A 15623-nucleotide genomic window follows, 5' to 3' on the forward strand; every position below is an offset into this window, starting at 1 on the left:
TTTTCAAAGAGTTTACTTGGTCCTTTTATCTTTACAAAATACTCTTATAGATGACCATGCCTACTTCTGTGGTATTAACAACCAACCAGATATACAGAAATTATCCTCATACGGCTATGCCTAACTCACACCCCATCTGGAGCATTGAATTCATGTGTTGAACTCTATAAGGGACATGGAATAGACCTTTAACTTCAAGTTTCCCAACTCAGCAGTCTACCCCTTTACTCACTCAGTTAATGGCATTGCCACTCACCTGTTCTCACAAAACTGGTCTCAACTCCTCTATCTCTATTGCTCAGTCCACCCTTCACCATGTAATTAGCTCCTAAGTTTTGGTGACCACATCACTCTAAGAGTTTTCCAATATGGCCTTTCTCTCCGTGTCCAAGGCCACTGAGCAAGGTTTCCCCAGAGCATCCCAAACAGCCTTCGTACCATGTTTTTCTCTCTCTGCCAAGCATGTTGTAACAACTGCTTGTTATCATTGTAAAACACGGTTTTAACATATTACTCCTCCGTCTTACAGAAAACTTTCATCAACCCAACACTATTTATAGGATTATTTCAAATTCTTCATAGTGCATAAAATAGTTTATCCAATTGGGACAAACTATCGGTCCTTTTTTGACCTTTATTTGACCCTTGGTCTCCATGTGCTCTCCAGCATATAGCTACACTCCAGGCACAACACTCGCCTTTCTTATTTTTGAATGTCTGTTCACATTCATACCCCTGTGCATAATTTCCCTCATTCTTCCCCTAAAGCGTCCTCTCCTGGCCTCACTACCACGTTTCTGCCAGTGAAAATCTGTCACTTAAATGTCATCTTCAGCGCTAGAGTGGCTCTGGTTGCGGCAGAGCGACGCCCCGGAGGGGCAGAGCATCGCCCCCTGGTGGGCAGAGCTTCGCCCCTGGTGGGCGTGCCGGGTGGATCCCGGTCGGGCGCATGCGGGAGTCTGTCTGACTGTCTCTCCCCATTTCCAGCTTCAGAAAAATACAAAAAAAAAAAAAAAAAAAAAAAAAAAAATGTCATCTTCAGTCTGAAACCTTCTCTGGTTTCCAGGCCTAAATGAATCACTCTTGTCTTCTCCTGATTATTATTACAATTTATTGAGTCCCAGGGACACTAAATGCTAAACTCTGTCCTATGACAGAGATTCATACGTAGATTCTTCTTTTACTGAAGATCTTAAGGCTCAGGATGAGAAGTGGGAAATCCTGGTTCCTGAGGCCATTGCCCCTACGGGTAGGTCATACCATTTTCCTCTGGTCAGTGCTAACTGAACATGGCTCTGAGGGCACTCATCATTAACATCATTATGATTATGGCTAGGATGAATTGAGAACTTTCTAGACAACAAATCTAGTCTGACACAATTACTCTTACTATCCCCATTTCATAGTTAAGGAAACCGGGATGGAATGATTAACTTTCTCCCAGGCAACACAATTAGAAAATGGCAAAAATCCAGACTCAATTCCAGGTCCGCTCCATCATAGAGCTAGATTTCTTAACCATGGCAATATGGTGTCACACCTTCTGGTGTGGTTCACCTTGTACATCAATGTGTTACTCAAGTGCTTAGTAGCATTAGCTTCTGAAGGACCCAGCTGCAAGCTGGTGGGGATACTTCAACTACTTCATACAGAACTCTCTGATTCTAACAACTAGTTTGGACTATTACTTTGTGTGTGTGTGTGTGTACATATACATATATATATATGAACACACACACACACACACACACACACACACACACACACGCGCGCACACACACACACACATATACACGTATCTGCCAGACTAGACTCCTCCCAGCATCTGTCTTTGGGTTTATGTTCCTGTGTCCATGTCTCTGACCAGATCAGATCTGAGGTTTCACTTTCTCCAGTCTGTTCCCTCTTGCTACAGCTAAGTCAAGCCCAGCTGCATCCTGAGAGATGGCAGCAGTTAATAGAAAGCTTGGCCCTGTATTTTCATCTCAGGTAGGTGGAAAATCTTACTCAGGGCCACAGGAGGGAAATAATGCATCCACGCTGGGAGTGCTTTTGACGGAGGTTTTGTTTGGTTCACACTCCATTGTATGCTGAATTCTATGGCTTATGGGATTTATCAAAGATAAGAAACCTTGCCTGGCACCATACAAGAGGAGGCGAGGGAACAAGTGATAGAGAAATGCCCACTGCAGGCAAAAAACTGTGAAGTAGACAGTTGGTCTCTGGACCATTCAAACTTCTCTTGAAGGTCCCTCTTCTGCTTCAATGTTTTATTTTGCCTTCATTTTTAAAGGCTCTTTAGGAGGGTAAAGAATTCCTGATTGGCAGTTATTTTCTTTCTTAAAACTGAAAACACAATCTCATTGTTCTTTTTGCTTCCAATTATCACTATTGAAAAATCAGCATTCAGTCTGTCACTTCTTAAAAGGTAATCTGTTTGCCATGTACCAACTCCCCTGACTGAATGTAACATTTTTTCTATTTATTTACTTATTTATTTATTTGTCTATCTATATTTCTTAGATAAGTATGTTTTTTGTCTCTCTATTTATTCTGCGTGGCTGTTTGGGTTCCTTGGAATCTTTGATTTCATTGTAAATGGATGTCTTTCATCAGTTTTAGAAAAGTCTTAATCATTAGGTTTTCAAATATCGCTTCTATTCCCTTTTCTACTCTTTTGCACCTGGCATTACAATTAAGTATATATTTTTATATCTGTCCTCTGTGTGTCTTAATCGCTCCTCTTTACTTTTTATCTTTTCGCTTATTCATGTTTTGGGCAGATAGTTTCCTTTGATCTTTCAGTTCACTTTTCTCTCTTCATCTTTATCCAATTTGTCTAATATGTCCAAAAAAAAAAAAGAATGAAGAGAAAAAGAAAAGAAAACTTCCACAGAAAATTTAATTTCAGCTATTGCAGTTATCCAGTTATAAATTTTCAGTTAGTTCTTTTTCTTTTTTGCAATGTGACTTTTCAGAGTTTGCAGTCCTTCCTAAATATTTAGAGTTTGACTTTTACCTTCTTAAGCTTAGTAACCAATAGTTATTTACCAATTTGGGCCTGATAATTTTAGTATCTGGTATATCAGTGTATTGTTTCCATTGTCTGTTATTAATCTTGCATCTTATTTATGTTATATTGTCATTGTCATCTCATATACATGAATATCTTTGATAGTGTACTGGCTATTGTATATGAAAAATTATTGGTAGAAATGAGGTATAGGATGATTTCCATCTCCCTTCAAAGACTTTAAATTCCTTTTACTGCGTGTCCAATGCCTAGATGCAGGGTTTTGTACTATTCTATGGCTTGAGATTTTGGAGACCACTCAGGTGACTTAAAGCTAAGATGCAGTCTCTGTGAAGCTGTTCTCCTTTCTTTTACCTAGGATTCAGGATGGTGTGCTGGGACCTCCACACTATTCAGGCCCTGGACTGAAACTTTGATCCTGTTTGCCCTGAGAGGCTCTCAGAAGTGTTGCTAACTCCTTCAGGATGAGCAAATGCCCTGTAGGCAAAAGCAGTCCCAAGAAACTAAAAAAGAAATATAAATTAGCTAGGAGAATCTGTTTGGTATTTGAATAATGTATTAAAAATGCAAATAAAAGATGGAAAACAAAGCGTCTAGCAGAGGTCTCAAACTCACGGCCCGCGGGCCGCATGCGGCCCGCTGAACAATTTTGTGCGGCCCGCAGACTAATCCACGAACTACAGTTTCTGGTCGTTTTGTGACACTGAAAAGTGTTGCGTAACAGTTGCCTTTTGTAGACCTAGTGCGGCCCGCCTAACGGCTGTGATCTTGCTCTGCGGCCCACATGCTGAGTTGAGTTTGAGACCCCTGGTCTAGAGGGAAAGGGGAAGATAGGATGGGAGCAGAAAAGCAAAATCGGGGGGGAGGGCATTGCGGGGAGGAGGGCAAGGGGGATGGGAAACAAGGGGTGGGGGGAAGGTATTCAGGGGGACACTAGAATCTATGTACACCCAATAAATTAAAATAAAATTTAAAAAAAGAAAAAAGAAAAGGAAAGGTAAGAATAAATTAGTAACTGAAAAAAGAGATGGAAAAGCTTTTGTTAAAAAAATAAATTAACAAAAAAGAAAATCTCAAAATACAACCTTATTTATGCATACACTACACATATAGCATTAGTTTTAAGTGGGACTGTATTAAAGTTGTTTATAGTAACAGGACCTTTTTGTCATCTAATCAATTAATAACCATATTCCTTCTCTTCCACCCCCATTTCCCAATATAGTTTGTCTTGTTAGAAGGTTGCTCAAATAGCAGATCAACATATTCTGATCTCAAGAAAAGTAAAGCCTTGGCCCTGGCCGGTTGGGTCAGTGGTAGAGCGTCAGCCTGGCGTGCAGAAGTCCCGGGTTCGATTCCCGGCCAGGGCACACAGGAGAGGCGCCCATCTGCTTTTCCACCCCTCCCCCTCTCCTTCCTCTCTGTCTCTCTCTTCCCCTCCCACAGCCGAGGCTCCATTGGAGCAAAGATGGCCCGGGCGCTGGGGATGGCTCCTTGGCCTCTGCCCCAGGCGCTGGAGTGGCTCTGGTCGCAACAGAGCGATGCCCCGGAGGGGCAGAGCATCGCCCCCTGGTGGGCAGAGCGTCGCCCCCTGGTGGGCGTGCCGGGTGGATCCCAGTCGGGTGCATGTGGGAGTATGTCTGACTATCTCTCCCCATTTCCAGCTTCAGAAAAATACAAAAAAAATAAATAAATAAAATAAAATAAAATAAAATAAAATAAAAGGAAAAGTAAAGCCTTATGAGAACTTCCAGAAGTTTAAAAAGAATTGATTTAAAATAGTTATAATCGATCTATTCCTCCATTCCACTATATTTTCCTCATCTCTATTGCCGCCAATTCTGGATAATGGTATGTAAGGGGCTTCTATAAAAATTTTTCTTTCTTGATTAAAAAAATAAAATAGAAACAATGAACACTATTTCTCTTCTCTTTCCCAAGATTTGAATTCATACAAAATATTTGGAGCTACTGCAGCAATTTTTTGACCATGAAGTAACAAATATAAAACAAAAAGTCTACACAGTAAGTAAGAATGGTAGAAAAGAAACTGAGTTTCTAAACAACCCTGAGTTTATCTCCTGATTTGTATATAGGTAAAAAATAAATGTCATCATATTGTAAGTTGCCAATTGGTAGGTTTCCTATGATTTGATGTTGAAAATACCCATAACTAATATATACTGATATTTGCTAAATATGTTCATATGGCAATGTTGTGACCCAGGATTGACTCTAGCAAATGCTTGACATTTGTGTCACTTACTATAATACAAGAGTCCTGAGGTTCCAGGTCATAGTCAGTGAAGTTCAAGAGAACACGGTGATTTCTTTCCACTTGAATGATCCAGGAACAGTCAGTGTTACTCCTATAAGGACTGGGATAATTTGGAGAATGAATCTCTCCACTGGGAGCCTGAAAAATACCACCACAACCTGCAGATAGAAAACACAGTCCAATAATGAGAGAAATCTATGATGCATAAAACATTACTTCATAGCCTGATACCTTAGACAATACGTTACTTTGTCTGGCCACCACTTTTATGTAGTCTATGCTAAACATTTTGAAGATATAAATATCTACCATTAATTCATTCATCCCAACAAAACAAAAAAGGACAACTAAGAAAATATTTCAAATACTTTAAATGCTGATGCCAAATGTTATTTTAAAAAGACTGGAAAGTAAGTGCAAATGAAATCTTGTTTTGTTTTTTTTGTTTGTTTGTTTTTTGAAATCTTGTTCTCATAAAGCAATGAAATGTCTCATCATGATTCTCTAAAAATTTTAAAACTTTAAGATTAACACATCTCTTTCCCAGAATTTTGATTAATTCAGTAGTGTATGTTTTTATAAATAATTTAATATCTGCCTTTTAAAACTTAATATTATGGACTTGGTACAGTTATTCAGGTTTTTTTATTCCTATGACATTATCTAGTACATATCAATGTCTACCTCTCTGACCCATCATTTCTTAGATTGATGGTGATATAAATAGAAAAATTTAGTATTTTTTCTAATAACTATAAATCATTATGGGGCAATCTAATTAATACATATTTATAATTCTCATTACATTATTGACTTCAGGAAAGATGTGATATACTTTTTATAGTACTTTTTCATTGCAAAAGTGGGGCCATAAGGTATCTTTTGCTTTGACATTTTCCAGAAGTCACTAACTTTTCTGAGCTTTGATTTCCTCTTTATGATGATGAGTATATGAAATGAACTTCCCTCACTGTGAGGGAACTTCCCTGATTGTGAGATGAAATGAGATGATTCTTATAGAATAGTTAGAAAAGTTCCTGGCACATAGTAAGCATTCAATAAATGTGGCTATTATGAGTAGTTGTTCAGGTTAACATCTGCTAAGATAATTTGTGCATCAATTTTTTTTTGTTTTTTATTTTAACAATCTGCAACAGGTAATTTACTCAGACTGCCTAAGTTCTTGGGCAAAGTGTCACTATCTAACACCTGGCAAGTCCTTGGAATTCACAAATTTAACATTTACAGCTTTGGCATTTCCCAAGAATTCAAGAAAGAATTTAGAAACTGTGGCACAAAGTAATTTACCTCTTTGATGATGCCTTAGTTTAAGGCTGGCGAACAGACACAACTCTTTAGAGAGGGAGTGAGTTTAACCAATAACCCACTCCTGCTCTCAACATAGATTCGTTTATGGTTCTTGTTCTTGTTCTCACATACACTGTGATTCTTCAGAAGTTAAATTCTATCCCATGTTTTACGAAAATGTATATGCCAAAGCAGTGATTTGAGAAGACACAGAGTTGTCAGGGTATAGCCTTCGTACCTCTCTCCAATAATTTTATGAAAGTTAACAAGGGCTTCACGTCAGTAGTTTGAGATTTCTCTTTCATTCACTCACCTCCAGGCACTGCTTGCCATGAGACATTGAAGCCTCTCCCATTTATGGAGCTGTCAGTTTTAAATCGGATTGCTAGCTCATTTCCTGTGCTGGAGACGCGCATGGGATTCTCAGATGATCTTCGGGCACATAACTGGGCTATTCTGGGAGAGTGGAAATCAGGGCCTCCATAAATCTAGAATGAGATGTAGAAAAAGGTTCTCAAATTAAGAGACATACTTAAGTAGCTACAGCCCTCTGCTGACTCACTTTTACCACCAGCTCTTGGACTTTATTATCATTAGAAATTGGAATTTCAGCCTCCCTGGGTGGGGATGAACTATAAACTTGAGCTAGACTTTCAAAGGCACTCCCTGTGCCCTGGGAACACACAAGTTCAGCCGCCCACGAAATGCCTGCTTGTTTTATCAGCCATAATTGTAGAGCTGAACTGAGTAGATGATTCCAGAATCTTCCTATCTCCCCTCTTCCTCTTCTTCATATCTCTGTAGGACTTCCTGCTTTCTTTGGCAGACGCATTGCAGATAATGCAGTATCAAGTCAGATTTTTTTTTTTCTGGGCACATTAGAACAGGGTTAGTATGAAGCCCTTTTGTTTGTGAAAATTAAGTGCATTAAAAGCTATTGATCTCTCAGCCATACTTTTAGGGTTTTCCACTTGTAATCTCAGTATTTTGTAAGATCAGCCATTTAATTAATATTTTTGCTTCTTCAGAGCAGGTAGAAATATAACCTCTCTTGGTGTGTTCTGTGGTATCCTCAGGAAAGGAATTCTTCTCTGTTCCGGCTCCCAACATGCCCACTTGCAGGAACATGACCAAGAGTGCCCAACTTTTGCTCAGGAATTGCCCCATGCACTCTGCTTCAGTATTTGGATGGTTTCCCCTAAAGTCATCTCAGTTGTCTTCAGACCTAAGTTCCTCCAATTTAAAATTGTCTATCTGACTAGGCCCCAAACACCCCTGGAGCACATTCCTACCTCAAGTGCCCCTTGGTCTCACATCGCACATCTTGCAAGCAAGTTTAGCCCAGCCCAGGCCTTTAGTATACCTCACAGACAGATTTCTCCATTGCCAGTAAGCCCCGCTTACAAGTGTATATTTCAGGGAGGGGGTTGGAGAATGTGGGGAAGATAGAAATCAAACAGAAGATATTGAAAAATAAAATTAAGCTTCTGGTCAAGATGGGGGCATAGATAAATGCAGGACTCATGTTCTCCCACAACCACACCAAAATTACAATGAAACAACAGAACAACCATCATTCAGGACCTCTTGATGTCTAGCGGAATGGAAGTCCTAAGACTAGGGATTTAAAGAAGAAGCCACATCAAAACTGGAGACTCTGAATGAGCTGGTCCCATACCCGCGTATGGGAGATAAAAATAAGGAGGGACTTCTCAGCTGCAGAGGTCTCACCTGAGGAGCGAGGAGCAAGGGGTCCTAGCTCCACACTAGGCTCCCCATCTTAGAGTTCCAGTGCTGGAAAGAGAAGAGCCCGTAACTTCTGGCTGTAAAAACCAGTGGGGGTTGTGTCTGAGTGAGAGGGTGGCTGGAGTCCCAGGTGTTCCTCTGAAAGGGCCCATACACAGACTTACTCAGACTCACTTCCTCTGAGCTCCAGTGCTAGGGCAGCAGCTTGAAAGGAACCAGGGACATGCAGGCAGAAACTGAATGGTCTGCCACCAAGGCGAGAGCTAGAGGGGCAGCTTTCACCCAGACAGAAGTGCTCACAAAGGCTATTCTTCTTTTCCTAAGCCCTTCCCCACAGAGCTGGAAGGCAGGTGCCATATCTGAACCTACATCAACCTGGCTTAGCCTTGCTCTGATGATTCCCTGGAACTCCACTTTACAAACTTGCAGGCCCACACAAGCTATTTCCAGTGGCTTTTCCATACAATGGCTTGTCTTGGCTCATGCTTCAGACTTTTTTAAAATCTCAAAAGAGTAGCACCCAGCACAGCTGATACTCTATGGTAGTCTGAGCCAGTCCTCACAGTAGGTCAGCCTGGGGTAAATCTCTCCCACTGAGGTGTCAACAGCAATCAAGGCTCAAGTAAAACAGGAGGGTGTACACAACCCTCACTGGGGGCACACATGGAGTACCCAGCTCAGGTGAATAGGGAGGCTGTGACACTGGACCCTACAGGACACTTACTACATTAGTAAGCCTGGAAGACAGAGAAGCTCTACCTAAAACAGAGAAACAAAGACAGAGAAGCAGCCAAAATGAGGACATAAAAAAGATGTCCCAAGTGAAAGAACAAGAACAGAAAAAGAATTAAAATGGAAACAAGCAAAAGCAAACTAACAGGTACAGAGTTCTAAATAGAGGTTTTAAGGATAGTCAGGGAACTTAGAACTTCAATTGCATAAAAGAGGACATGAAAATCATAATAAAAAAACAAATTAAGGCCTGACCAGGCAGTGGCGCAGTGGATAGAGCATCGGACTGGGATGCAGAAGAACCCAGGTTCGAGACCCCGAGGTCACCAGCTTGAGTGCGGGTTCATCTGGTTTGAGCAAAGCTCACCAGCTTGGACCCAAGGTCACTGGCTTGAGCAAGGGGTTACTCGGTCTGCTGAAGGCCCACGGTCAAGGCATATATGAGAAAGCAATCAATGAACAACTAAGGTGTTGCAATGCACAACGAAAAACTAATGATTGATGCTTCTCATTTCTCTCCGTTCCTGTCTGTCTGTCCCTATCTATCCTTCTCTCTGACTCTCTCTGTCTCTGTAAAAAAAAAAAAAAAAGGATACACTGACTAAAATAAAGAATAATTTGTAGGGAATCAACAGTAGAGTAGATGAAGCCAAGAATCAAATCAGCAATTGAGAAGATAAGGAAGCAAAAACACCCAATCAGAACAGCAAGAAGAAAAAATATCCAAAAAGGTGAGGATAATATCAGGAGCACCTGGGACAACTTCAACATTTGCATCATGGGGGTGCTGGAAGGAGAAGAGAGAAAGTAAGAAATTAAAACCTATTTGAAAAAATAATGACAGAAAACTTCCTTAGCCTGGTTAAGGAAATAGACATACAAGAACAGGAAGTGTATAGAGTCCCAAACAAGATGAACCCAAAGAGGCCCACACCAAGATACATCACAATTAAAATGCAAAAGGTTAAAGACTAAGAGAGAATCTTAAAAGCAGCAGGAGAAAAGCAGTTAGTACCTACAAGAGAACACCCATAAAACTGTCAGCTGATTTCTTGCAGAAACTTTTTAGGCCAGAAGGAATTGGTAGAAAATATTCAAAATGATTAAAAGCAAAGACCTACAACCAAGATTACCATACGCAGCAAAGTTATTATTTAGAATCAAAGGACAGATAGAGATTCCCAGACCAAAAAAAAAAAAAAAAAAGCTAAAGGAGTTTATCACCATCAAACCACTATTACATGAAATATTAAAGAGTCTTTTTTAAGAAGAAGAAGGAGAAAAAAAGGATCAGTAATATGAATAATAAAATGGCAATAAGTACATATCTATAAAGAAATAATTGCTGAAAATAAAAAAATTGACAAATATGTAAAACATCACTGAACAGAATGCTCTGGATTTTGAACAACAAAGAAGAAAATAAGGCAATCTCCCTTACTTTCAGAGGGACAGGTAAAACAACATCTTGTAAGAAAACTGACAGGTTCAGAATCAGAGACTATTTCTGAGCTTATCATATAATTTTATTTTTTATATTTATCATATTTGTGCATTAATATGTTTTCCTAATGAAATAAATGGTAGCATTTTCAACTTAAAAAAATTAATTAATTAAATTCAAAAAGACAGAGAGAAGATATTGACCCCCTACCTTCAGGTCTTGCTAAACTTAAATCTGTGGAAGAAGGACCATTTTGGGTGACAGTTTTCAGGCATATTGGGAGCTGGGTCCTTCCCTCTGCCTCCCCTGTATGCTCATAATTCTATACTCAGGATAGGGACCAGGAAAGCTGTTCTCAGTGAGGTCTGTGTCCAGGTCTTCTCCCCTAATCCTCAGGCTCCCAGCCCTTGCCCACCCTCGGGGAAGCTGTTCTCAGTGAGGTCTGTGTCCAGGTCTTCTCCCCTGTTCCTCAGGCTCCCAGCCCTTGCCCACCCTCAGGGAAGCTGTTCTCAGTGAGGTCTGTGTCCAGGTCTTCTCCCCTGTTCCTCAGGCTCCCAGCCCTTGCCCACCCTCAGGGAAGCTGTTCTCAGTGAGGTCTGTGTCCAGGTCTTCTCCCCTGTTCCTCAGGCTCCCAGCCCTTGCCCACCCTCAGGGAAGCTGTTCTCAGTGAGGTCTGTGTCCAGGTCTTCTCCCCTGTTCCTCAGGCTCCCAGCCCTTGCCCACCCTCAGGGAAGCTGCTCTCAGTGAGGTCTGTGTGCAGCGCCTGCCCTGTCATCTGTGCTATCTCCCACCTCCAGGTCTTCTCCCTACTCCTCAGGCTCCCAGCCCTTGCCCACCCTCAAGGAAGCTGTTCTCAGTGAGGTCTGTGTCCAGGTCTTCTCCCCTAATCCTCAGGCTCCCAGCCCTTGCCCACCCTCGGGGAAGCTGTTCACTGATAGGGAAACACTTAAGTGTTTTCTGGGGAGAGTGAGATCAACAAGCCTCCTTTGGGAGAGTGTGTGATTTGAATATATAATGATTTCTTTGTCTGATTAATTCCCCTAGCCATGCGGGAAAGGCCAAAATGAATGAAGCTGCTGTTCCATAGAGGGCTGAGTACAAGGACTGTAATTGCAAAGGAATGAAGCAGGCTGACGGCTTCATGCTTGTTTTCATTAGGAGGAGCTATGTTTGTGTGACCCCCTCATTCCCATCCAGAGCAGGATTTCAGGAAGAGCCCTATGTGGCCCTTTACACGTACACATATGCAAATGCAAGAAACAAGAGTGCTTCTTGTTTAGAGTGTCCTTTCCCATTTTGAAGATTTCCCTCTGCCCTCGCCTGGGGCGCAGTCCTCAGAGCCTGAAGCTGACAGCATGTGCTCCTAATCATCCAAGCCCAATAAGCAGCACAGATTTGGAAAGCACATCAGGCACAAGGGTTTATTGCTAACAAAGAAAACTTGCACGTCGGCAAAATATTCTTTGTTTTTCCTGTTCATGGGTTCCCTTGAGAACACAAACATAACGGGTATGTGTTGGCCAGGCCTAGAAGCCTCCTGAAGAATAAACACTACCACTTCTGCTTCCCTTCTTACAGGGCTGGGCTCACAAGACCACCACAGAGAGACCAGAGGGACCTAACTGCCACACCAAGCAATTGTCCAGGTTTATTGCACCAATAACCTGGGAGTGGACTTCCTTTTCTGCTTTGTGCCGGCTCAGGCTCCTTTCTCAGAGACCAAAGAGAAATCAGCCAGAGTTATTTCCATGAGCCAAACAATAGAATGGCAATTTGGGCTTCTACAAATAAAACCGACAGCATATGACTCTTCAAAAAAGGAAAAAAATTGGAAAGAATTTCAGGGCGTGGTTCATTCAGCTACAGCATCTGACTAAACTTTAGGAGAAAGAGAATTGGTCTGATAATTAGAGATTTAGAAATGTGTTTTTGGCTAATTCTTAGAATATAGAACATTTCAAAGCCTATGGTTTTAATCTGTTTTGAACATTTCTTCTGCTCTGTTTGCTCCATTTATTGTTAAAATCAAATCAGCGTTCCAGGGTTATGAGTAACCAAACGGCTGTTGATTAATGCAATTGGTCACTTTCTGGACACGGATTTGTGAGGGAGAAAAATATTGACTCCTGCTTACATTTGGTGAAACCCAAGTAAGCCCAACAGCTGGGACAGTGAGGTCCTACTTAGCTCTGCTCAGCAGAACAGAAAAGGATATGTGCAGGATAAGAACAGACAGGTGAAGAAAGCACTGTTTTTAAGCATGTGCCCACCAAGGGTAACAACTTTTGAAATCTCTTGCTAACATGTTATCAGCATCTATCATATGAGGGACAGAAAAATTATTCTATTGTGTAGACAAAGAAGGGGCCACAAAACCTGATAAGCTCAGGAGAGGTCTGCATGGCAGCCTTACAAACTCAGAGACGGATGGTAACCATTCAAAACTTCCTGCCTAAGAGCGGGTCATAGTGACTAGTCACATCCTAGTCCTGACTCGGGTCAATATTGACCTTAACTGAGCATATTTATCACCTTTTTGCTTCTAAAATAACATACCTATGAAATGTCAGAGTAATCCCCTTTTCAACCCCCTCAGGGCAACCCACCACTCCAGAGAGGGAGACCAAAGAGCCCCTCGTTGTTTTCTGGTTCCCCAAATGTCATCTCTATGTGCTGTAAATGTTAATTATTGACTATCCCGTATCCACCAATGTAAAAGAAGTATGCCTCTCTCTTGCTTTACTCTTTATCCAGTCCCAGAGATTCCCCACCTTGCTTTCTCCTGCCCCCTCCCCCTACACCAATAAATTTCATGTAACCCTCCTCAGTCTCCTCCTTTGATTCTAAGGTACAAAATAAGCTGCCAAACTGCCGTTCTCCAGCGCATTTGTTGAGATTTTGCTTACCAGCAATCGTCATCATTTTGGCTCCAATAAACTCATCAAAATTCTCTACAGGTTTGGACATTTCTTACATCAACAGTCATTATTAGTGCAAATATATTACAGCATTTTCCACCTGACTTGAACCTTTGCAAAGAGGTTAAACAAGGTTTTTGAATAAAAAAAATAAAGAAGTTACTCATTTCTGCCTTAAGAAAAAAACTCCCCAAATATTTAAGGGCCTCAGAATATTCCTCCAAACCCGGATTCTGATGGAACACTAGACTTCCTTGTCCGAATAAAGATAAGCCCCAAGCAGACAGGAGCCTCTTTGCCCAGCCCGTTCTGTGCAGGCTCAGCACCCTGCCTGAGCGGGGCTGCCTGGGACCCTGCTCCGTCATTCTGTCCCCAAGCTGCGTGCAGGGAACAGCCCTTCACTTTCTCACATAATGGGTGTGACAAAACCCAAAGCACAATGAACCATTTACATTTGCCAAGTGGGCAACAATCTCATGCTTTGGAACATGAAAATGAAGAGTTAGGAACATTTCACATTGCTGCGGAGAAGTCTGCTGCCAGCCTTTTAAGTGTCAAGGGGTTTTATGCAACTGAGAAATATCCTTCCTAGCAGGAGAGACCATTTGAAGATTCCACATTTGAGTGTTAGTCCTACTTCACACTGTGAGTGTGAACTTCAGTTGCCATCTTGTTCTCTCCTCTTATAAAACAGTTCCTCTTCTGAGATGGAGTCATGACTTGGCAACAGTGCTTCCATGAAGATGTGGGTATGTGTGTTAAGCCAAGGACGTACCGGCTCTACCTCTGATTGCCGTATGCAGCATTATCCTCCACTAGAGACACTGGAGCTGCTAAATGCAGTTCTTAGTGACTGCAACCACTCAGTGATGGCATGATTTGAGAACCTCTTGTTTTTCAAGGAAAGAATTTGTTTTGCAATCAAATAAAGTTTTTAAGTGTTAAAGTTTCCATAAAGTACATGCCACTCGTTTCAATATCTTGGGCACTGCCCACCTGTATCATCTTATACCAGTTTACATGGGGAGTTGAGTGGTAGATGAATTCAGTTCATAGCTCTTCCACTCATCATCCTGTGGTCATGAAAAAACCCATCAATCTTTTTGAGTCTCTCTTCTGACAATGGTAAAATGGGGACAAAATTTCCCCCTTACTTCACAGGATAACTGAACATTCAAAAAGAAAAATGGATGTCAAAATCCTTCTGTATATCACCATAAATGTGTGTTATTCTGGTGTGTCAGTCATAGAAACATTTGGATGTTTTCATTCACTGGACAAATACATATAGTGTTTACTATTTGCATAGTACTTTGTGGCCCGAGGGGTAAGTGGTGAAATAAAACAAAAGTAAAACAAAAATAAAAACAAACAAAAGAAACCCCTCCAGCCCTGATGTGCTACAGCAGTCCCTTTCTTATTGAGATAGGAGTTTTGTGTGTGCTCAGAAGCTTTAAATGTTGCAGATAGGTTACAGTCCAAGATATATACTATATGTATTGTCTTCTGATGACTAGATCCCTGCAATAAGAAGCCGATTACAGTAGATTCTCAAAGGCCATCATAATTATCTGAGATAAACCCTTTGCAGTGGTGTTGGAAAAGTTCTTAACTTCAGATGCCTCAAACCATCTAGGTGACCATCTTGCTAAAAGGCCCCTGCAGCAGACGCGTTGTGCCCCCTGCCCCATGCAGACTCCCCTCGGGCTGCATCTGCAGCTGCCACACCTCCCACCCCCAGTGCCCGCCGTTGCCTCTTCTCTACACTCTGCTCTCCACTTTCCCTAGGGAGTTTCTTCAGATTGGAAGTGTGGGGCCTTAACAATGTCCAGTGCATTCCTCCAGCATTGGGACGGGCATTCAGGGACCAAGGCTTCAGCCTGGTGTCCTTAAAGCGATGATACTGAAGAGCAGTCTTCATAGGGGCTCAGAGGGTCCCAGCAGGATTGAGCCCGACTTGCCTACAGGGGGGCACCTTCATCGGCTCTCCCTCCTGCACCCTCCCTCAGGCTGCCCCCTTCACTCCTGCTTCCTTGGCATCACTAAGCCGCAGGCTACCAATTCTAAACTGAAACGTTAATCCCACTTGTCTGAAGATGTCATTCACAAAGGGCTGATACTCTTCAAAATTTCTAAGAACAGAACGCTGCTCTGCTCTGAACT

At 41.7% G+C, this 15623-nt stretch overlaps 1 protein-coding gene across 1 annotated transcript in view; it reads right to left on the bottom strand.

The window, feature by feature from the left end:
- Window positions 1-15623, bottom strand: part of CUBN (cubilin) — a 306316-nt gene that overhangs the window by 158301 nt on the left and 132392 nt on the right. The window contains exons 30-31 of the mRNA XM_066384573.1: window positions 6934-7108; window positions 5301-5470 (exon numbers count right to left, since the gene is read on the bottom strand). Coding sequence (XP_066240670.1) covers window positions 5301-5470; window positions 6934-7108 — 345 coding nt within the window. The remainder of the gene's footprint in view (window positions 1-5300; window positions 5471-6933; window positions 7109-15623) is intronic.

Source organism: Saccopteryx leptura, chromosome 5, assembly GCF_036850995.1.
Source record: "Saccopteryx leptura isolate mSacLep1 chromosome 5, mSacLep1_pri_phased_curated, whole genome shotgun sequence".
NCBI classification, from domain to species: Eukaryota; Metazoa; Chordata; class Mammalia; order Chiroptera; family Emballonuridae; genus Saccopteryx; species Saccopteryx leptura.